Source organism: Armigeres subalbatus, chromosome 2 (genome assembly GCF_024139115.2).
Source record: "Armigeres subalbatus isolate Guangzhou_Male chromosome 2, GZ_Asu_2, whole genome shotgun sequence".
Taxonomy (NCBI): Eukaryota; Metazoa; Arthropoda; class Insecta; order Diptera; family Culicidae; genus Armigeres; species Armigeres subalbatus.
In genome coordinates, this window is record NC_085140.1 from 83,794,973 (window position 1) to 83,817,232 (window position 22,260).

Below are 22,260 nucleotides of genomic sequence, written 5' to 3' on the forward strand. Positions count from 1 at the left end.
AATGTTAGATTTCACCCAAACATGCTCAAAGTTCTTATATTTTTTGGTAGTTATTATTTCTAAATCAAAATTGCTAGAGATTGCGATTAGAACTCCACCGCCAGGCTTTTTTTTAGATTCTAAGAAATCGCGATCGTCCCTGAATACATTAAAGCTGCTTCCAAAAAGTTCTTCACTATTCACGCTTTCATCCCAGCTGGTTTCAGTTGCCAAAATAACCGAGAAGGACGAGCTTAAGATGTTATTATGAAATTCATTTTAGCTGGGCTTTTCATGCGATTGAAATTTTGACAGTAAATCAAAACTTCAGTCGCATTCTGTTTTGATGAAGAACTTGTTGGAAGCACGTTGGTTGTTAAAATATTTACCCCGTTGGTCGATAAGATAGTGCTACTTTCTTCAGCCGAAGAAGGCGTCCTTACTTGCGAAAATGTCCGGGGGAAGGAGAGTGGTACCTCGTTGTGCTCTCCCGTAGTTGTTGCAGGCGATGTGTCCGCTCGCTGGACAGGTATTGTCGGTATGACTGTAGATCAGCTGCAGCCTCTGCTGGCCCAATTCCATATTCCTGATGTACTTGGATGAATATTTGATGTAGATGTTCTGGTGCAGTCGGCAGTCCTTCAGATGCAAGGAGCATCCTGATGCTCGTTGGAGTCATTCCCTCGACGCATACATTAGCAGACTGGTCCTTCATGTATGCCAAAAACAACCGGACAACCTTCATAATCCTCGGGTCACGTAGTCTGGCTTTAAGGAAACGACCGTCTCCTTCGGTGGATTGCTGAGTCAGACGGACGATGGGTGGTCTCATCGGATCTAACTCAAATTGACTGTCAGGATTCGGTAGTTGTGTTTCCTGTTGTTGTTGTTGTTGCTGATGTATTTGGTGTTGTTGATGATTTTGTTCTTGCTGTTGTCGTAGATGCTGTTGTTGTTGCTGGTGCTGTTGCTGAAGGCTTTGCAGATTTCCGATATTTGGTTCACTCTGTTGGTTGTGGATTGGTGGAGGTGTGGGTTTTGTTTTTTGGCCGGGTTTATCGTTTCACCTTTTTTGAAATTGATGAACGATTTTGCAGCAGGAGCAGAGAGCTGCAATTTGGGTGGTTTGTAGATGCTGAGGGTCCGGAAAATTGATGCTTTGCCATTACGAGCAGCTGTTTGTCTGTAGATTTGTTGTTATTGTTGTTGTTTTTGCTGGTGTAGGAAGTTGTAACGTTGTTTTTGCTTCTTATTGGTGGAGCTTTTTGTTTATGATGTCTTTTACTGTTAGTCGCCTTTTCAGTCAATGGATTATTGGTGAGGGTGTTTCTGGAAATTTCATGCTGCCGGTATTCTTCCAGTTTTTTCCAGTCTGGGCTCCAGCTACATTTTTTACCTGGCAGAAAGCATTTCCAGCCAGCTTTATTGAGGAGATGGGTTTGGTTGGTGCTGTTTTACTTTGATGTTGAGTGGAGATTGTGGATTGTGAGCCCCAGCAACTAAATTAATTTCAGTGGAGTTTTGTCTTGGGATTCCTCTGCTAGTTCATCCGCCAAAGTCTTGTTTGCGAGCGTTGAGATTTTATCAGTACTGCAGTCAATATTGAGAAGACTCTTATATACCGCACAGGCCACTTCGGCCTTAGTCTGAATAAATAATAAATGATTAATCGAGGAATTTCTTCAGAAATACTACACCCATTCGGTTTTCTAACAATTCTGTATAAGTACCTACTAAAACTTGTATAAGAACTGGGCATATGCGAAAATGCTAGATTCTTTTACAAATATTGTATGAGACCTAATCATTTTGCAAGCTTTTCTTACAATATTTTTGTGAGATTTCATTTTTGTATAAGAATCTAACGGTTTCGCATATGTCCAGTTTTTATATAGGTTTTGGTAGTTTCTTATACAGAATTTCTGAAAATCCTCCATGAATTTAATCAGAAATTTCATCACGATTTCTTCTAGAGATTTTTCTAGTAATCCCTCATGGCGTTCCTCCATTCCTCCTTCCTTCAAAAATTCATCCAAAAAAATCATCATTACGCCTGCGTGACTACAAAGCAAGACCATGCTGAAGGTGACTAGACTTCCCTATATGCATCTGAACATCATCGAGTTAGTTTTATGACAAAGTGAATATGTTTAAAACCCTTCAGAATATCTCATTCAAAAGTTTTGGGAAATGTCTTTCTGGAAGATCAATTTCCAAAAAAAAACGAACAGTAGGTAATGTCTGTGACATAACCGCGAAGTGGGCGTAGGACATGAATTGACCATGCCTTTGAAGATACATTATGCCCAAATCTTCCCAATAATCTAATTTGCATGAAAAATTCGGCGATATCAGCACAAATATTATTATTACAATTTTCGTAACGTAAAAAGTTGTCAATCGATTTTTTATCCAATGCTGATTTTTTTTTCATTGATGTAAAAAACATGATATAAAAAATAAAAACGCTAATTCTTCGATTACTAGAGACGATATCATCCTCATCCCTGTTGCTGGGTATCCAACACCCAGTCAAGTTAAAGTTACGCTGCGTTGAAAGATTTTAAACGTTAATAGCGTTCGTCTCAGTGAACGAATTTCTACGGTAAGCCCCTCAATCGACAGATTTCAAGTATGCCTTTCATATCCATGCTTTCAAGACCCGAAAAACTTATTTCAATAGGCATAAAACTGTTATCAATCAAAAACATTGAGTTCAAGGGAGCCTATAAATATGGGTACCTCTTCGTTCTTGCATCATTCCATTACCACATTCTGACTGGTGCAGACACCGGCGAATGAGCTGCCGCTGGGTCTGCCGAGAAGGTATAAAATAGCGCGAGGCGACTTTTTCCTTTCATTCTGACCGTGACAAGCGAAACAATATCAACGGAATTTAAGGCAAAACGGTACTTCTTGAATTGTTTTTTATTATTTTTGTTCGACGTAGTTTTCGGTGTCGGTTGATGAAAAGGTGCTGCCAAAGAATGGTATACAGCGCCGATTTTTTTATCCAAATTATTTGATGTGAGAGATTTGGACATATTGTGCATCTATAAAGACAGGGTCAAGTCAAGTCCTACGTCCACTTCGCGGTTATGTCACAGACATTACCCACTGTTCGTTTTTTTCTGCTTATTTTTATCAATGACAAAAAAATCCAACATTAGATAAAAATCGATTGATAGCTTTCCGTTTTGAGATATTTCTTAATTGGTCATGAAAATCTGCTATTTTCGTATAACATTTTATCTCTAGAAGGGTGGGCTGCTTCTTAATCTTCCTCTGCTGCTCTACTGGCTTTAATGAACATTATGGAACTCAAATGAGTTGCATAATAGTAGTTTGTGCAACAAGTTGCAAAAAGATTATTTTTTTCAGCATGTGTCATACGTTTATCGAATGAGGCTTGCCGAGTTGGATAAATACTACGTGTAATAATAATTGTTTACTTAAACATCCCTAACATAATCATACCCACTTTCTGTAACACACACACAATCATACCATGCATTGCCATAGGGCCAAACATTGTTAAGCTAGAGAGGACTGCGTCACTCACCAGTTTTTCAGTTAGCTGTACATACTCTGACCGCGCGGACGCGAATAAAATCCTCAAATCCAAACTTAAAACATTAAAACATGGTGTCAGAAGTTCGCGGACTCAGGCGTGTGTGTACGTGATAAGCTTATCGCGATTTAGTGCAAACGAAATTTTAAAGAAACGGATTTGTGAGAAAATTTCCGAAGATGGCATCCGGATTCGACCTTCGACTGCCACAGCCTCTCGATTGTGCCAACCTAGCCAAAGAATGGCCTCGTTGGAAGCAAGCATTCGGAATCTATTTGCGTGCCAACGGTAAGATAGCGGAGAGTGAGGAGAACAAAATCGCCATTTTTCTGTGGCTGATCGGGCCTCGTGGCGTCGAAATTTTCACGCTCTACCCCGACAGCGCAAGTGCTGATAGTTTGTTTGGTGTTGGTGGCAACGAAGAAGAAGATGCTGCGTTTGATGATGCCGTTGAAAATGTAACAGTGAATGAGCACTCGCACACTCTTGCAAAGGTGATCGCTGCATTCGACGATTATTGCCTTCCACGGAAAAACATCGCGATGGAGGCATTCAAATTCAACACCATCGCACAGAAAAAGAGGCAAACATTCACCGAGTTTGAAACGGAACTCCGCACACAAATACAATATTGTGAGTTCAAGTGCCAACAGTGTCAAACATCCTACTCCGATCGCATGCTGCGAGATCGGATAATTATTGGCGTACAAGACAAAAAGCTGCAGTTAAAACTCCTCGATGGACGAGATGACCTGCTGGCAATCATTGAGACCTGTAAGGTGTTTGAAGCTGCGTCGGAGAATAAGCTGATTCTGGATCGCAAAGTGAGACCGCTAGAGGTAAAGTCAGTCGAGAAGCAGTTGGATGAAGGAGGAAGGGAGGTAGCTGTCGTCAATCGTAAACAGTGCTACAATTGTAGAAAGCCATTCAACCAAGCTCACCGTCGCAGCTGCCCGGCAGTTGGTGTGAAATGTTTTACGTGTGGTGGTGCAGGCCATTTCAGCAAGTGCTGCCGTCGTCGACTGGAATCGGGTGAACAACAGAAGGAGGACAACGCAACAAAGCAGCCGTCGAAGATGAGACAACAGAATAAACAAAAATCAGTGCTCGCGGTAAATTGGAGTGACGCAGGTGAGTGTTTGATAACAGATCAGGTTGCATGTGTGAGATGTGCTTTGTATATTGCTTTGATATTGCTTTGTATAGAATAAACTCAACTTGCGAAGGGAGCAAAAGTTCAAGGGCGTGGCGAAAGCTTTACCATGTAGGAAGTGTGGGAGTATTATTCAAACTAGACACCGGCGTTGACGTGAATTGTATCCCGATTGATGTAGTGAAGAAGATTGGCATACCAATGCAAAATGTGAGCAATACCAATGTTTTGGATTGTAGTTCAAATAAAGTTAAAATACATGGAGTAGTTAATTTGCTTTGCTCCGATGTTGCCAAGGGCAGTCTCCATAGTGCTAAGTTTTTGGTAGTCGATTCTCGGTTTGAACCACTTTTGGGATTGCAGTCTTGTGTTGACTTTGGGCTAATCAGTCGATTGAGTGTAGTGCAGAATTCTACTCAGATTCCCAATACTAAAGCCGAGTTTGTTGATGCGTACCGTGATGTCTTTGAGGGGCTTGGAAAGTTTCCCGGCAAGTGTGCAATAGCACTAAAAGAAAATTCCGTCCCCACACTGTGTTACAGAAAGCGCATTCCATTGGCATTGCATGACAGAGTAAGGGCGGAGCTTAAACGAATGGAGGAACAGGGTATTATTGCGAGTGTTGATTACCCTACCGATTGGGTCAGGAATATGATTGAAAAATCTAATGGTGCGTTGCGAATTTGCCTTGATCCAAAACCGTTGAACCAATGCATTAAACGTGAACATTATCTCTCGGGTACTTATTCAAAAGGACGTATGTGATTTTCTAAACAAAGATTCAAACGTCGATTTGTCCAATCTGATAGCCCTCCCACGCAAACCATCACCATGGACAGATAGGGGGAGGACTCAGCTACCTGTTGGTGGTGTTGATTTTCGTGGGTGTGCCATCAGATTGGGCAAATCGATGTTTGAATCTTTATTTACAAAAGCACATACGTCCTTTTGAATAAGTACCCGAGATCTGATCCCAACACAACAAGACTTGTTCAGTCGTCTTTCGGGCAAGCGTGTTTTTACGGTGCTTGATTTGAGTAGTGGTTTTTGGCAGATGGAATTAGACAGAGAAAGTTCTGACCTGACAACATTCATGACTCCATTTGGACGGTATCGCTGGACGCGAGTTCCGTTTGGGCTAAACAATGCTCCTGAGATGTTTCAGCGTCGAATGGTTCAGATTTTCGGGGATATTCCGGGTGTAGAAATATACTTTGACGATTTGGCAATTACTGGGGCGGATGAGGCGGACCATGATTACATTTTGTCGCAGGTTATGCAGCGTGCTCGGGAAAATAATGTCAAATTTAACTTGGATAAGCTACAATTTCGTACCAACCGTATAAAATTTATGGGAAATGTTATGGGAAATGTCGATGGTGAGGTGCAGCCCTTAGAGAAGGAAGGATGTTAGGGCAATTACTGAAATGCAACGGCCGGAAAATGTTGCAGATGTCACACGATTTCTTGGTCTATGCAAGTATTTGGCTAAATTTATTCCAAACCTTTCGCAACGAACAGCCAATCTCCGAAGGTTGACCCATAATGATGCTGTTTGGGATTGGGGTGAGGTTCACGAAAGCGAAATGAATGATCTTCTGAAAACAATTTCGTGTGCACCAAGTTTGGCAATTTATGATCCAGAAAAAATCCTGCATTATACAGACCGATAGTTCCAAGGACGGTTTGGGATGCGTCTTGCTTCAGGACCATGGTCCCGTAGCTTACGCGTCAAGAACTTTAACCAAGAGCGAACAGCGATGGGCCCAAATAGAAAAAGAACTGCTGGCGGTGGTATTTGCGTGTCAAAGATTTCATTACTTTATTTACGGTCGAGAGTTTGTAGTTCAATCGGATCACAAGCCGCTTGAAACTTTAATCAAAAGGAATATTGATGACGTTACACCTCGACTTCAACGTATGTTCTTGATTTTGCAGAAGTATCCTGGACTGTCTCTAGTGTATACTCATGGAAAAAGTTTGCTGGCGGCCGATTGCCTTTCGCGAGCCGCTTTGCCGGCCACTGGTGAAGCCCAAGAAGATTTGGATAACATCGTTCATGCCCTCGTTAAAAAAGCTTGCATGTCGCAGGATAATTTCGATCTGTATGTAGAGAAGCTAAATCAAGATGAACGGTTTCTGCGTATCGTCAACTATGTTGAGACTGGATGGCCGTCATATCACAAACTGGACGACTTCAGTCAATTGTTTTACAAGTATCGCTAAGAGCTCAACTTTGAAAATAGGCTTCTTTTCAAGGATCATCGATTGGTGGTGCCGACTGGACTTCAAACAACCATATGCAAATGGCTGCACGCACCGCACTTAGGAGCGGAAAAACGTTATCTCGAGCAAGGATACAGTTTTTCTGGCCTGGAATGACTAATGACATAAAGGAAATAACCGCCAATTGCACAGTTTGTGAGAAGTTTCGAAGGAATAATCAAAAGGAGCCACTTGTGCAGGATTTACCACCGGAATATCCGTTCCAAAGAGTTTCGACAGACATCTACGAATATGGCGGTCATGACTGGTTAGTTCTAATTGATGCGTATTCCGGATTCTTCTGTTCTGATCGTTTGGGAGATAAAACAACACGCAGTGTTTGTAAGCTCTTCGACCGATTTTTCAATTGTTACGGTTACCCAACAGCGATTCGCAGCGATAATGTACCGTTTAACTCCAATGAGTGTGAATGATACGTCATTTTTAATAACATTATGTTCGAGTTTTCCAGCCCTCGATATCCCCAAGGCAACGGACTTGCGGAGAAAGGAGTTGCAATCGCCAAAAACATCTTGAAGCGGTGTTACGAAACGGGTGATCTTGATCAGTTTCAGTATCGTCTTTTGGAGTACAACACAACACCGATTGCAAGTACGCAGATATCTCCCAGCCAGTTATTTTTTGGAAGACTTGTGAAGACTCGTTTGCCTATTGAGGAAACTCTATTGAAAAGAAATGCCATAGAGGAAAGTAATGTGCAGCAGAGAATACGGCGTAAGCGTGCTATCCAGAAAGGTTACTACGATTGTCATGCCAAGCAGTTACCTATACTTAAACCTGGTGAGAGAGTTCTTTTTAGGAAGAACGCGCGAGAGTGGCACTACGGCTTGGTATTTCGGGACGTGAATGGTCGTTCTTATGTCATTCGAGATTCCTTTGGTAATAATTATCGGCGGAACCGGAAATTTATGACACGTACCATCAACAACGAGGCCGATCCAAGTGAAGTTCTACTCTAAGATCATGCTATGAAATACTTCTCCAATCTAAGTCCACCCAGGGTTGTTAGTCTACCTGATGACGCCCGTCGCCAGGCTTTGATGCCTAATAATGCAACTCCGGAAGCCACGGCTACCGAAATTAGTCCACCAAGGATTGTCAGTCCACCTGTACCACGTGTACGTACACCAAGGGTTGGCAGTCATCCTATAAATCCAAGTAGCATCAAATCCGAACCTACTGATCAACAGTTAGAAGTTGAAGGCCACGGTGATCATGATGAAGACAATCGCTCTCAATTATTTGCTGCAGAGCCCGAGTGTGCTTTGCTTGACACTCCAGCTAGTAGCTCACGCTCCACTCGTAGTGGACGTAGGATTATACCACCGAATCGTTATGGACAATGGCACTACTAATTTTTAAAGAAGAAAGCGTGTAATAATAATTGTTTACTTAAACATCCCTAACATAATCATACCCACTTTCTGTAATACACACACATTGTCACACACATGGGCCAAACATTGTTAAGCTAGAGAGGACTGCGTCACTCACCAGTTTTTCAGTTAGCTGTACATACAGTGGGTCCAAAAAGTATTCGTCTAGCTGCATATTTCTTAGTAAGATGTAAAACTTAGGCGTGATAGAAGTGAAATCAAAAAACTTTCTTCTAAATTTGGTAGAAAACTTATCAACACATGATTATTATTCAAAAACAAATAGAAATTTCAATTACTTTTTCTGGTATGTAGAGAATATCTAAATTTCGTCAATTTCGCTTGCTCAAAAAGTATTCGTCTATTCAGAAAATAATCGAGCGAAACACGAATATAATAGTTTTATTCGCATGTAATTACAATAGCACACTCTAGTGATGTTTAGCAATATTTTGTCAATACTCAATGACAGATCAAATATTGTTTTTGTTTGTTTGTTTGAACTTGGCGCGGAAAACAGAAGCACCATGGGTGGGAAAAGTAAAAAGATGATTCCCAATGAAAAAAAAAAACTTATTCTACGCCTGCATAATTAGTGCAAATTTACTTATGACTTTGCATGAAATGTGGGTAGACCAAGGGTAGCAAGAATTCAACCATTTAATTGGGGATTGGTCGCATCAGCGCCACAAAAATCTATCAAAACAAATAACAGAGTACTCATCAGCGATGGTAAACTGATAATGATGAGCGATTTATTGTGCGGAAAATAAAAAAAATCCATAAAAACGAGTTCACCCATATAGGCAAGTGAGTTGGAGAGAAGAAGTGCTCAGATATGAACCAATACGAACAGAAATACTTGTGAAAAGTATGGGTATAATGGGCGAGTATCACGGAAGAAAATTCAAGTGAGCCATCAAATTATCAAAAACAGCTCGATTTCAGCTAAAAATATCGTTGGAAGAAGGATGACTTTCGGAATCAAGTCATGTTATCTGACGAAAGCAAGTACAGCATATTTGGATCAAATGGCCGATGTATGGTGTGGCGGAAAAGGAATATTGAGATACAGCCGCAAAATCTCTTTCGAGCAGTAAAGCATGGTGGGGGCTCCGTCATGGTCTCTGAGGTGCTTGAGCGCAACCGGTGTGGGAAAATTTCACATTATTGAAGAAATTATGTATCACAAAATGTGTTCATCCGCATTTTGAAAGAAAATTTGAACTCCATTGCTGAGAAATTAGGCTTACAGGGAACATATATCTTACGGGGTGATAATTACCTCGAGCACAGAGCCCAAAGTACTAAGCTATAGCTACTCTATAGTACCCCAATCAACTCAAAACGCCTCTTCAGAGCCAAGATATGAATCCAATTTAACTCCATTTGAAGGTTCTGGACGACAAACTTTTCGTGAAATTCGTGAAAGTCATATTTCCAACAACAACGAATTGAAATTAGTGTTGAAAGAAGAATGGAAGAATATTCCGTCCCCCGTTACGGCTAATTTGGTCAGTTCCATGCCACAAGAACTACAGCCCGTCATAGATACACAGGGGAATCCAACGAAATATTGAATTCCATTCTACAACTCCTGTTTTCGTTTCAAAAGCGCGCTAAACCTGAATAGACGAATACTTTTTGAGCCCGTATTTAATGAATTGTTATGTTTTGTTACCTTTGTTTTTGTTATTGTTTTATTTTTCTGTTTGACTTTTAACAATAAATATGAATTGATAATTTTGCTGCACAATGTAATCAATAGTTTTATTTTTTTGAGCTCACTAGATTCTATTTTTGACATTTTATAGAAAATGCACAGCTAGACGAATACTTTTTGGACTCACTGTACTCTGACCGCGCGGACGCGAATAAAATCCTCAAATCCAAACTTAAAACACAACGAGTGCTGAAAAAATCGAGTTTTGTAACGAGTTGCACACGCTTTTTTTTTTGCAATGACGAAAAATGGACTTTGATATGACAAATCTGTACCAAAATTATACTTGTACTTGTCTAATTCCTTCCAGAATTTATTCCACATGATCATTCTTGCCAATAAATTGAAAGCGTTTTAGCATTTCAAAGCGTTTCAATAGATATTATGATAAGTGTTGCTTTCGTGTATAGTAAAAATATGTAGCATTATAAAAACAGTAGTCTTAAGCTAGCGGAGAAATAAACAAATCTCGGGTACTTATTCAAAAGGACGTAGGTATGTGATTTTGTAAACAAAGATTCAAACGTCGATTTGTCCGATCTGATAACCCTCCCACGCAAACCATCACCATAGACAGATAGGGGGAGGCTACGGCTACCTGTTGGTGGTGTTGATTTGCGTGAGTTTAATCAAATCAAATCTTTGTTGTAATTTCTGTCCATCCACTTTTTGAAATGGCCTAATTTGATTCCTGTTTGGAAAATGTTTAAAAAATCTATTTTCAGAGCCCGACGATTGTTCCAGAAAATATATCTCTGAAAGGCAGCATAAATCGAAGTCAACTCCGACAGTACCCCGTAGTTTTCTCCTATCGTTTGAAGAGTACGGCACATTGAAGTCGGTCCCACTGTCGAGTTCGGAACACGTATGCGCATAGTCACTATCAATTATAGACACTATACACTCCACAGACGAGCCGAGGAGAAGGCGAGAGCAGCCAAACAAACTGTCAGTGTAGCCAAACGAGCATGTCGTCACGAGTGCAATTTAACCCTCTCTTTCCCACGACCTTTTTCAAAGTTTTCAATAGGAAGGAATCATCTATGGAAAAAATGCTAGAATAAAAATTATTCGGCATAGCTAAAATTAGTGGAAAAAGAAAAAAAAGTTTTTGATTGTAAATCAATAGTTACTTGATTGTTTTCAATAGTTTCTCTATTTTAACATTTGCAGTCTAATGAAACCATAAAGTTGGAAAGTTGGGAAGGAAAGGGTTAAGCCACGGACGTCATATTCGCGTGGTACACTGTGAAAAAAAACGGAAAAACATCGTAAATCGAAATGACTCAACCGTGTCTCCGCTCGTCTACACTATCAAGTGGTGGTACAAGATGCGAGAAAAAGATGGACACAAATGTAGGAATTTTAGGATGAAACAAACTCACAGCGTATCAACCGATATAACTTTCTTCAACAACTTTCACATAAAATAAATATAACTTAATAACTTTTTAGAAGTAGATCACTTAACAAACAAAAAAATGAATTTCATTTAAATATGTCACCAAATTAAAAAAAAAATCCGGGATACACAAATTTATTGAAGTCAAAGAAATTTTAAAAAAATGTAGCTATTCTTTCATGTTTTTGTTCGAAATTAACACACGACTAGCAAATGACACTATTTTAACTATTACAAAAGCTGTTAAAACCAAGGTTAAAACACTCTCCCCCACAGCCTGTCGCACCTTAGGATAGGATGTGCCAAGTAGTCAGTAAAAATCGTACCGATTTGCTGTCATAATTGTACCGGTTGCTGATTAGTTGAAAATGACAATCGATTACTTCGATTGTTGATGGCGCGATTTTCGTAGGGCAGCATGTTGTTAGTTTGGCCGTATTGCAGGTTTGCAAAGTTGATATTAGGCAAAATACGTAAATGTTTGAGTTCCAGTTTTTTGGTAAAAAATAAATTCATATTGAACTGCAGATGACATATTAATTATTCTCAAGGGTTGTAAAGGTTTAAAACTGTTGATTTCAAGCATTACGATTCACCTTTCTGTCAATTTCGATCTCAAAGTCATATTTATATTAGCGAAAACTTCTCTCTGTTAGTCTTTCACTTCTCTTACATAAATAATGGATGGAACGGAAAGAAAAACATCAAGTTTCGATACATGATATTTGGAAGATTTTGAACCAAATTACTTTGGCTGCACTGGCGACCACCTCGTCAGAGCAACCGACTAAAAAACAACAAGGCAGTCTCAATTGAGTTGTCGCATCCTATCCTAGGTCGCACCGTAAACATTGTACCACGGAAAACGCGGCACACCGTATCAGGTATCAGGTATCAGAACGACGGCTCAGGAGGCACGTTCCCCTTAATTTGGGAGATTTGTCCCATCGCCTTCACTGGCCTTTCTCATCATTTACCTGACGAAAAAGGAAGTGAAAAGGGGAAAAGAAGAGGAAGTGAAGTTGGAAAGGAGAATGTAACCATTTATAGGAAAGCCAATTATGTAGACTCACACGCATTTAGCTAGGGACTAAAGAGAGGTGTCACAAAAACACAGAGGACGTAACAATGGACGAACGTCAAAGACGAAACACAGAGTGCACTGTGAAAAACGCATATTGCGAATCCATAAGGACTGTTCATTAAAGTAAGTGGACACCTTTTTATGAATGGTTTAAGGTTAAAACTTAACGAAAAATTGGTAATTTTCGCTCTGAGTGTAAAGAAATTGTTTACTTTAGCAGCACACCTGAACAATTTGGAAAAACCTTAGAAATTCCGAACGATAGGTCGGTCGCAGATTAATTCTGCACAAATGGTACAGTGCATTTTGATGGACGACGAGATATACGTCAAATTGGACTTCAGTACACTTCCAGGGCCACACTTTTTCAACGCTGAACAGAGGACAGATGTGCCTTATGACGTGAGATATATCCGAACCGAAAAAAATTGGGAAAATGTTTTGGTATGGCAAGCAATTTGCTCCTGTGACTCCGTATTTCACAAATAACGGTGAAAATTGAAGAAAATAATGTATCAAAAATCGACTTCTAACCATCTACCGAAAGCATACGGATCCTCTATTGTTTTTGCTGGATCTGGCATCGGCTCACTACGTTTTTGCTACGTTGGAGATGCTAAAGAACGAAAAAGTCAATTTGTCGAAAATGCCTAAATCCACCAAACTGCCCTGAACTGCGTCCTATCGAAAAATACTGGACAATAATTACGCGGCATCTTAAGGTAGATGGGAGAGAAGCAAGCTCTGTTGACTGCTTCAAGAAAATTTGGTCTGCGTACAATGAAAAGTTACGGAAGAAGTTGTGCAGAATCTAATGGAAGCTGTCAAGAGATAAGTCCGAGCATTCTTCAGAAAAGAGAAGTAAATATTCAAAATCACGTGAATTCGTTCACATGTATGTTGATTGTCATTTATATAAAGCAACCTTATGAATTTGTTACAAAATAAACATGTTGCTTTGAAAAACAGACGTCCACTTTCTTTAATGAACAGTCCTTATAGGTGACAATCACAAAGTACATTGTAAAAATCGCATAATGCGAGTCCATATAAGTGGCAACTTGTTGAAAACTAAGTAAAGCACATATTCATAACCCCATTCTTGTTGAACCTCACGTTGAGATTGAACAAGAGTAGCCGAACCCGAACGTCAAGAACGAAACACAGAGTACACTGTGAAAAACGCATAATGCGAATCCACATAGGTAACATACACAAAGTACATTGTAAAAAAAATGCATAATGCGAATCCATATAGGTGAAAATTTGTTGAAAAACTAAGTAAAAAACATTCATAATCCCACCCTTATTCAACCTCAAGTTGAGATTAAACAAGAGTAGCTGAAGCCGAACGTCAAATACGAAACACAGAGTACACTGTGAAAAGCGCATAATGCGAATCCATATAGGTGACAAACACAAAGTACATTGTAAAAAATGCATCATGCGAATCCATATAGGTGGAAGTTTGTTGAAAAACTAAGTAAAACACATATTCTTAACCCCACACTCACGTTGAGATTGAACAAGAGTAGCCAAAGCCGAACGTCAAAGACGAGACACAGAGTACACTGTGAAAAACGCATAATGCGAATCCATATAGGTGACAATTTGTTGAAAACTAAGTAAAACACATATTCATAACCCCACTCTTATTTAACCTCACGTTGAGATTGAACAAGAGAAGCCGAAGCCAGACGTCAAGGACGAGACACAGAGTACACTGTGCAAAACGTATAATGCGAATCCATATAGATAACATACACAAAGCACATTGTAAAAAACGCATAATGCGAATCCATATAGGTGACAATTTGTTGAAAACTAATTAAAACACATATTCATAATTTACAATGTTATGAAAACTCATATGTGAATATGTACGTTATGTGGAAGATATTGATTTGGAAAATGTATTGGAGGTAACCACTTTCCCTTCGATGGGACTCGAACCCATGACCCTACAGTACGCTAGACTGGTGCTTTAACCTACTAAGCTACGAAGGACCTCCGTCGGCCTTCGCAACCTAGCGGCTACTGAACGAGCTCGAGATTCCCAAATTGGACGCATAGTCAAATCACTCGCAATCCATTTCTCAAGCCAATACTTCCACATGTGTATAGCCGCCAGACATTCTAAATACTCACGCTCCTCTAATGTGGACGTGTACAATACACATGTGGAAGTATTGGCTTGAGAAATGGATTGCGAGTGATTTGACTATGCGTCCAATTTGGGAATCTCGAGCTCGTTCAGTAGCCGCTAGGTTGCGAAGGCCGACGGAGGTCCTTCGTAGCTTAGTTGGTTAAAGCACCAGTCTAGCGTACTGTAGGGTCATGGGTTCGAGTCCCATCGAAGGGAAAGTGGTTACCTCCAATACATTTTCCAAATCAATATCTTCCACATAACGTACATATTCACATATGAGTTTTCATAACGTTGTAAATTAACGTCCAAGTCGGGTGGTTTAATCCCCGGAAATAGGCAATTAACTTTGATTGAACATATTCAATATTCATAACCCTACTCTTATTTAACCTCACGATGAGGTTGAATAAGAGTAGCCGATTATCTCGGAGAAGTAAAAGTCAACTACGCCATATCTCCGGTTAGCACAGCGAGGGCTAAAATACTGTGAAGGGGGCCCTGGTGCTTCACAGGCTCCGTTTGCGGTTAGGGGTTAGGGGTCACCTGTATGGTGGACTTTTATCACTGGAACAGGCAATCCGTAATGTTATTCCTAGCCAGATAAGCAGCTGCCGACACCACACGGCTATCTAGGCTGTTCGTGGAGAGAAGTGGACATTGACTTTACGTCAACTCTCAATGTGGCCGAACAGCCGAACCTCGTCAGAGCAACCGACTAAAAAACAACAAGGCAGTCTCAATTGAGTTGTCGCATCCTATCCTAGGTCGCACCGTAAACACTGTACCACGGAAACGCGGCACACCGTAGAAATCAATTTGTTTCACAATGAAACTTTTTACTAGTACAAACGAAAAGCACCACACGCATGCACCGAGTGATAAGAAATAACCCCCTGCACTAATGCCTGACCGGGAAGGAAGCAAAACGGTTCAAACTCCGACTCCTGTGGCTAGATCAGGTCTGTTTCCGGTCTATGGTACCCGATTCTGACCCCAACCGCACTGGTCAACTTTCGTACGGCGCGAGATGACGTCACGTAATGCGAAAATCAACCGAAAAAACGCCGTATATCCTACAATCCAAAAATGACCAGAATGCTGAAATGGAGCATTTTCTTTTCACTTTCAGAAGAACCTGCACAAAAACGACGAAGTGGCCCGAACAAAAAAAAAATCACGGGAGCAAATATTTAAACGTCAATACTCGCGCGCGGCACACTGCGATCTCCACAAAGTGAGAAGAAAGAAGTGTGAAGTAAGAAGTAAGAATTGAGAATTGAAGTCAGAAGTCAGAAGTTAGGCGTGGAAAGTTTGAGAAGTGAGAGGTGAAAAGTGAGAAGCGAAAAGTAAGAAGTGAGAAAAGAAAGTAAAAAGGGAAAAGTGAGTAGTATGAAGTAAGAATTGAAAAGTGAGAAGTAAAAAGTGAAAAGTGAGAAGTAAGAATTGAGAAGTAAAAGTGAGAAGTTAGAAGTGAGAACTGTGGAGTGAGAAGTAAAAAGTGAGAAATGAAAAGTGGGAAGTGAAAGTGAAAATGAGAAGTAAAAAGTAAGAAGCCAGAAGTGAGAAGTAAGAAGTTAAAGATAAGAAGTGAGAAGTGACAAATTCGAAGTAAGAACTGTAAAGTGAGATATGAAAAATGAAAAGTGAGAAAAGAAAAGTAAAAAGCGAGAAGGAAGAAGTGTGAAGTAAGAAGTAAGAATTGAGAAGTGAAAAGTGAGAAGTCAGAAGTTAGGAGTGAAAAGTTTGAGTAGTGAGTAGTAAGTAGTGAAAGGTAAAAAATGAGAATAGAAAAATGAGAAATACGGAGCGAGAAGTTAAAAGTGAGAAATGAGGAACGCGAAGCGAAAAGTGTGAAGGGAGAAGTGAGGAGCGAAAAGAGCGAAGTGAATGGTAAGAAATGAGAAGCACAAAGTGAGTAGTGAGAAGTGAGAAGAGAATAATGATAAGAGTGAAGTGAGAAGTGAACCGAAGTAAGAGGACCAAGTTGTGAGAAGTAAGAATTGAGGTGAAAATTCATACTTTTTAACTTGATCTTTATTGCTTCTCCATCCTTCCGTTTTCAAGTTATATTTTTTTGAAAGTGTTTTTGTTTACGCCTCATTGCATCATTGGTTATGTTTTATTATGTTTTTTGACCAATCGTCGGTATTCCCGGTATTTTCGGTACCGGTACCGCAACCCTAATTTTCACCCAAGGCACACTGCGATTTTCAAATTCATTTCCTGTTTTGGAATGAATCACATACAGTGGTTGGTTTCCTACTCGCCACTGCCGTATCCAGGCGCTACACACTTAAAATAAATCGCCGAATTCGGTAAAATTTTACCGAAATCTCAACAGCAGAACTGTTCGGTAAATAATTTAACTGATTTTCGGTGATTTTGACAGTTGAGCAATGGAAAAAATTACAAAAAATCTGTAAAATAAATTACCGAACAGTTCTGCTGTTGAGATTTCGGTAAAATTTACCGAATACGGTGAAATGAGGTAAGTGTGTAACGTATATGTAAAAATAGCCAGCATGAGTTAACCACCTGAAGTTTGTATGGCGAAAGACATCTAACGCAGGTTTTCTCAACAGCAGGAATTTTTCGCGAAAATCTATTTGTTACCAGTTATGTAGAAAGGTGTCTGCTACTACCCCTACCAAATATTTTTTCGATTAAGGTGATTATTTTCAAGATACTAAACTTTAGATGCATTTCGCCATACTGATTTCCGAAAGTTAACTTCGGCTGTGCTCAAAGTAGGCGATTAATTGAAAGGAACCGCATCTTGGAGTTCGACATGACAGTAAGCTTAATTAGAACTTACATCTCGAAGAAGCACTTAGCAAAGCTACAAATGCTTTATGGACAAGTAAGGCGATGATCTTCGGTAAAAAATGGGGATTAAAGCCAACAATAACTCAGTGGCCAAAAACGAAAAAAAAATTGTGCAGAAGAAGCTTAACTTGATTGACTATACACTTCACAGTTGCTAGACTTGATTGACCGAGAAACAAAAATAAGCACAGCTCACCAGTTGAACAGCCTTCTTGGGATTAGAAAACTATTCTCACTGTACTCACTGTGGAGTTTCATTAATTCAAGACCAATAACGATGCCGGCCACGTCCTCACAGTCAATTTAGGATAAGGAGAGGAAAATTATTACAACAAGAGACCGATGAATCCTCTGCATCTCCGTGAGCGCCACGAGAAGAGCCTTAGTAGTCCATTGTACGTTGTATGGCGGAAAATAAATTTCTCATCTCACTTTTAAGGGGATTATTATTGAGCTGACTGCCTCCAACTAAGCGCATTAACTTACTGATAAAATGAGACGTATGCGGAGGGACAAACATCATCATCATCACCCGCCCTTTTGCCATGTTACGGAGCTTTTCGCTTACTGTGATATATTTCAGGATTAATAATATTTTTATCTGTTTGAGTTTAATTCATAACAATAGAATAATTTTATTACTGGAAAATATGTATTTTCTTTGAGCAACAGTTCTATAACATTTTATTTTTCGTATGAAAGCGATTCCTACATTACTTTTTCGCTTAGTTGCCGTAGTAAACTGCACATAATAACTATAAAAATATTATTTCATCTCCCTATTTGTTTAAATGGTACAGTTTCTTCATTTTCTATAGAAAACTTTATTTTTATTGTCTTCAATCGTTCCGTCAACGTTGCTCAATATTCTATGAATCGCGAACAACATTAACCTACAGTAAAATTTGAAATTTATGTATTCTATTTTCTAAAAATATGGAATCTTTTTTTTCTCTTACGCGTCAAATGTAAAGGAAGTTAAAGTATTAATTATAATATCTAAATGTAAGCATTTAAAAAGTGGTTAGGTATACCCTTTCGCCCAAATCTAACATCCTCATACCAAAGTATTATTGTCATTATCCAAACAGTTCATATAATCTCGAAATTATTTCACAGGTGATGCTTTAGTTTGTCTTTTTCTTCGATTTGACCGACGATTTATTGGGGAAGATAACGAACAGCGACAGCTGCACCAAGCCCAATGCCAAAGCGATAGCATTTTGCGCCTGTTGAGTTGAGTTAAGTAGACGCATTATTTGAATCGCTATGGATGTATTATTTGATTAAAACTTACCACAAGAAACTCACTCCTTAAAACGATCCCGTACAGTAGCCACGCTAGAGAAACAAAACTACCGGAAAGAATGATCGGAAATGGTAGTCCTTCGGTGCTTTTGCTTTTTAGAATTTGTCCCTGCAATAAAGTAGAAAACTTTATTTGTCTCAGCTGCTATAGTTATGAAAAATTTTTATTTAAAAAAATAATACAACAGAGAAAAAAACATTAAAAATACATTAGATTTTCGATTGCAATTGCCACGCTGCTTCGTGATTTTTAGTTTATAAAAAATATTGCTTAATACCGGGCAATTCTGTCCCGAAATTTGATAATACCATTGGCGAAATAAAAACATAACATGAAATGGCTTTTTAAGACATCCCTTTGAATATTATCGAGCAATTATCACAAAATCAAAGTAAAAATAATTCATGAAACTTTCAAAAGTTACCATTAGGCAATTATAAAATATAAAATAAGTATTGCTTTTTCTATTTGTTTAAAAAAATTCCCCAATTTATTTAGTTGATTATTTATCAAAACTTAATTTTTTATGGAACCTAGTTACTAATTTTGATTTATTTATGAAACATTAGGATTTTCATATGGAAATATTTGATTTTTGTTTTAGCCTTCCGGGCAAGATATGTGATTGCCAATCCGGAGACGGCAAGTTCGATTCTCGGTCGGGTCAAGAATGTTTATGGATGGGAAGTATTCTCGACTCCCTTGGCATAGTGTATCAATTATACTTGCCACACAAGATACATACTTATGCAATGGCGAGTATAGGAAAACTTTAAATTAATAAATGAGGGAACGCTAATAGACTACTAAGTTGAAAAGCCGGCCAAATTCCAGTTGAAATGTAGAACCATAGAATAAAGAGACAAAATTGCAAAAATATTTTTAGTTTTGAATTATTCTCAACCCTTTCTTTCCCATGGCAGCTGTGTAGAGCTCCATCAAATTTTGCACCTTCCAATTTTTATCGAATTGTTTCAACAAAAAGAAATATTCAGCACATCTTTATGGTTGCATTGGATAGCTTATATAATCAATTTTGCGTAAAAATTATGGAACTATTAAAAACAATCAAGTAACTTCTTCTTCTTATTGGCATTACATCCCCACACTGGGACAGAGCCGCCTCGCAGCTTAGTGTTCATTAAGCACCTCCACAGTTATTAACTGCGAGGTTTCTTAACCAAGTTACCATTTTTGCATTCGTATATCATGAGGCTAACACGATGATGATACTCAGAAAAATATATTAAGCTCTTTTAGTGGAATGTATTCAACCGTCTAAGACGAATTAAGTACTGTCCATTTAATTCCACCAGTTAATTTTCGTTATCTTTGCAGACACTGAAGACGACCACACAGTTGTGGTCGAAATACGTATCTGCAAAGATAACGAAAATTAACTGGTGGAATTATGGACAGTACTTAATTCGTCTTAGACGGTTGACCATGATACTTTTACGCCCAGGGAAGTCGAGACAATTTCCAATCCGAAAATTGCCTAGACCGGCACCGGGAATCGAACCCAGCCACCCTCAGCATGGTCTTGCTTTGTAACAGTGCGTCTTACCGCACGGCGAAGGAGGGCCCCTATCAAGTATCAAATCAAGTAACTATTGATTTACAATCAAGACTTTTTTTTTGTTTTCCACTAATTTTAAGTAGGGGGAATTACGGCTGTGGCAGGTTTTGTTCTATTATTGGCAGGGGGGTTTTTTATGACTGACTAGGCTCAAATTTGGCCCAAACATTCTTTGCATATCAAAGAATATTGTGGCCAAATTTTATAAAATTTGGTCGACAAAAACCCCCCTGCCAATAATAGAACAAAACCTGCCAAAGCCGTCTTTCCCCCTATGTCAAATTGTTTTCTACTATCCTAATTCTATTTATTCTACCATTTTTCTCAAAGATGATTGCTTCCTATTGGAATCTATGAAAAAAAAAAAGTAGTGGGAAGGAAAAAGTTTAAATCTTAGGAAGCTTTTAACTATTTATGAAAATTGTTTCTACCCTGATTTCTTCAATGATATCTTCTATATAATAAAAATGAGTTGAGATTTCCTTCCTGACGATTTAACTCGCGAACAGGTTGACCGATTTGCAAGATTTTTTCCCTAATCGATTCGATTTGGGATCCGCAAGGTTTGTGTAAACAAAAAGCTGTTGAATATGTAAATGTAAAAAATCATTAAAATACATTTTTTGTTCAGCTATTGAGAAAAACAAAACAAACGCACGGAAATTGATCTAGAGTGCGGTGCTGCAAATATTTCATTGTGACATTTGCAACACCCGAGCAAAGCTGATGAATGTTTGTTTGTTAGTGACGTTATTGGACGGGGCGAAGTCCGTCGGGTCAGCTAGTATTTAATATTTATGGAGAGTAAATTTCTCCACCATTAAAGGATAAACATTTACACTCACCAATCCCAGTAACGGCATCCCGACCAGAATCAGCAGAATAACAGTCAATATCATGCCGAAGCGAAATTGGACCACCTTGGGGTCTTCGTATTGCACGTACGCAATCAGTCCGACAGCAATCGCTCCGGCCAGACCGATTTGTCCCCAAACCTTGTTCTTGGCCGGTCCCACCGTGTACCAGTAGAAGGCACACACGTACACCACGTTCAAGCCCAAACCGATCATGTTGACCTTTATCATGGCATCGTCTTGCAGCATCTGTCCGAACTGGATGTTGAGCAAACTGAACACGGCACCTCCGAGGAACGGTCCAGCCGAAAATCCTTCCGAACTGCCCTTGCGGCGGATGTCGTTCACCACGAACACTCCGCTGAAGAATTGCAGTACCGTTATGATGGCCGCAGATAGACCGATTATATCCTTGTGTGGCTGCAGTGCCACGGCTAGGGCTTCCATATTGGTGGCCTTCCTGAAGAACTGACTATGGGGACAAATCGGCCCGTGCTGATAAACTTTCTAATGCCGCTCTGTTCACTGTGCAGTACGTCTGTTATGTAACAGATGGTTCAATCGAACATCACTGTGCGAGACTCAAAACTTGACCGGCGCTATCGCTGAAACCTTCTCGAGACTGCTTTTTAGTTTTATTTTTAATGATAAGCGTTTATGTGTGATGCATTCATGTTTGGCACTAGGTACGACTATTCTATTTACAACACATATAAGAGAGTTAATTCAAACAAAAATTGTTAATGATGTGGCTAAAACAGAATGAAACACAACATAAACATAAGCGGCAATTCAAAATTTGGCATTTCCTCCTCGCATGACCATTCGCATTCGAAGTTGGGGATTCCGTGAATGGGGGGTTTGTTGGAGCGTTTGGGGTCGGAAGAGGACTGCTAGTTGATGTTGAATGGGGCAGGGAGCTCTACGTAACGCCATTGACTTCGAAAGAATTGAGCTTTTGATAATGTA

General features: G+C 39.4%; 2 protein-coding genes across 3 annotated transcripts in view; one reads left to right on the top strand and one right to left on the bottom strand.

Annotated features, from left to right (window-relative positions):
• The first annotated feature begins 4,223 nt into the window (after nt 1-4,223).
• The window catches only part of LOC134214641 (uncharacterized), a 205,824-nt gene continuing 187,787 nt past the window's right edge, over nt 4,224-22,260 (top strand). The window contains exons 1-2 of one of the 2 annotated variants that reach the window (XM_062693964.1): nt 4,224-4,681; nt 4,757-4,853. In XM_062693964.1, the coding sequence (XP_062549948.1) occupies nt 4,228-4,681; nt 4,757-4,761 (459 nt within the window). In that variant the 5' untranslated portion in view covers nt 4,224-4,227 and the 3' untranslated portion in view covers nt 4,762-4,853. Of the gene's footprint in view, nt 4,682-4,756; nt 4,854-22,260 lie in introns of those variants that run through there. The other variant, XM_062693963.1, reaches the window with a different exon arrangement.
• On the bottom strand, nt 18,144-22,069 carry LOC134214630 (sugar transporter SWEET1-like). Its single transcript, XM_062693952.1, has 3 exons — nt 21,283-22,069; nt 18,847-18,966; nt 18,144-18,778 (listed from the first exon to the last, which is right to left on the bottom strand). The coding sequence occupies exons 1-3, from the start codon at nt 21,736-21,738 to the stop codon at nt 18,677-18,679; spliced, it is 678 nt and encodes a 225-aa protein (XP_062549936.1). The 5' UTR covers nt 21,739-22,069; the 3' UTR covers nt 18,144-18,676.

What these genes read in the sequence shown, in the direction of transcription:
- LOC134214630 (XM_062693952.1), bottom strand. Translation starts at nt 21,738, where the DNA reads ATGGAAGCCCTAGCCGTGGCACTGCAGCCACACAAGGATATAATCGGT. An exon ending in GGATGCCGTTACTGGGATTG is followed by an intron (nt 18,967 to 21,282) that starts GTGAGTGTAAAT and finishes ACTTTATTGCAG; the next exon opens with GGACAAATTCTAAAAAGCAA. An exon ending in TAAGGAGTGAGTTTCTTGTG is followed by an intron (nt 18,779 to 18,846) that starts GTAAGTTTTAAT and finishes TCAACTCAACAG; the next exon opens with GCGCAAAATGCTATCGCTTT.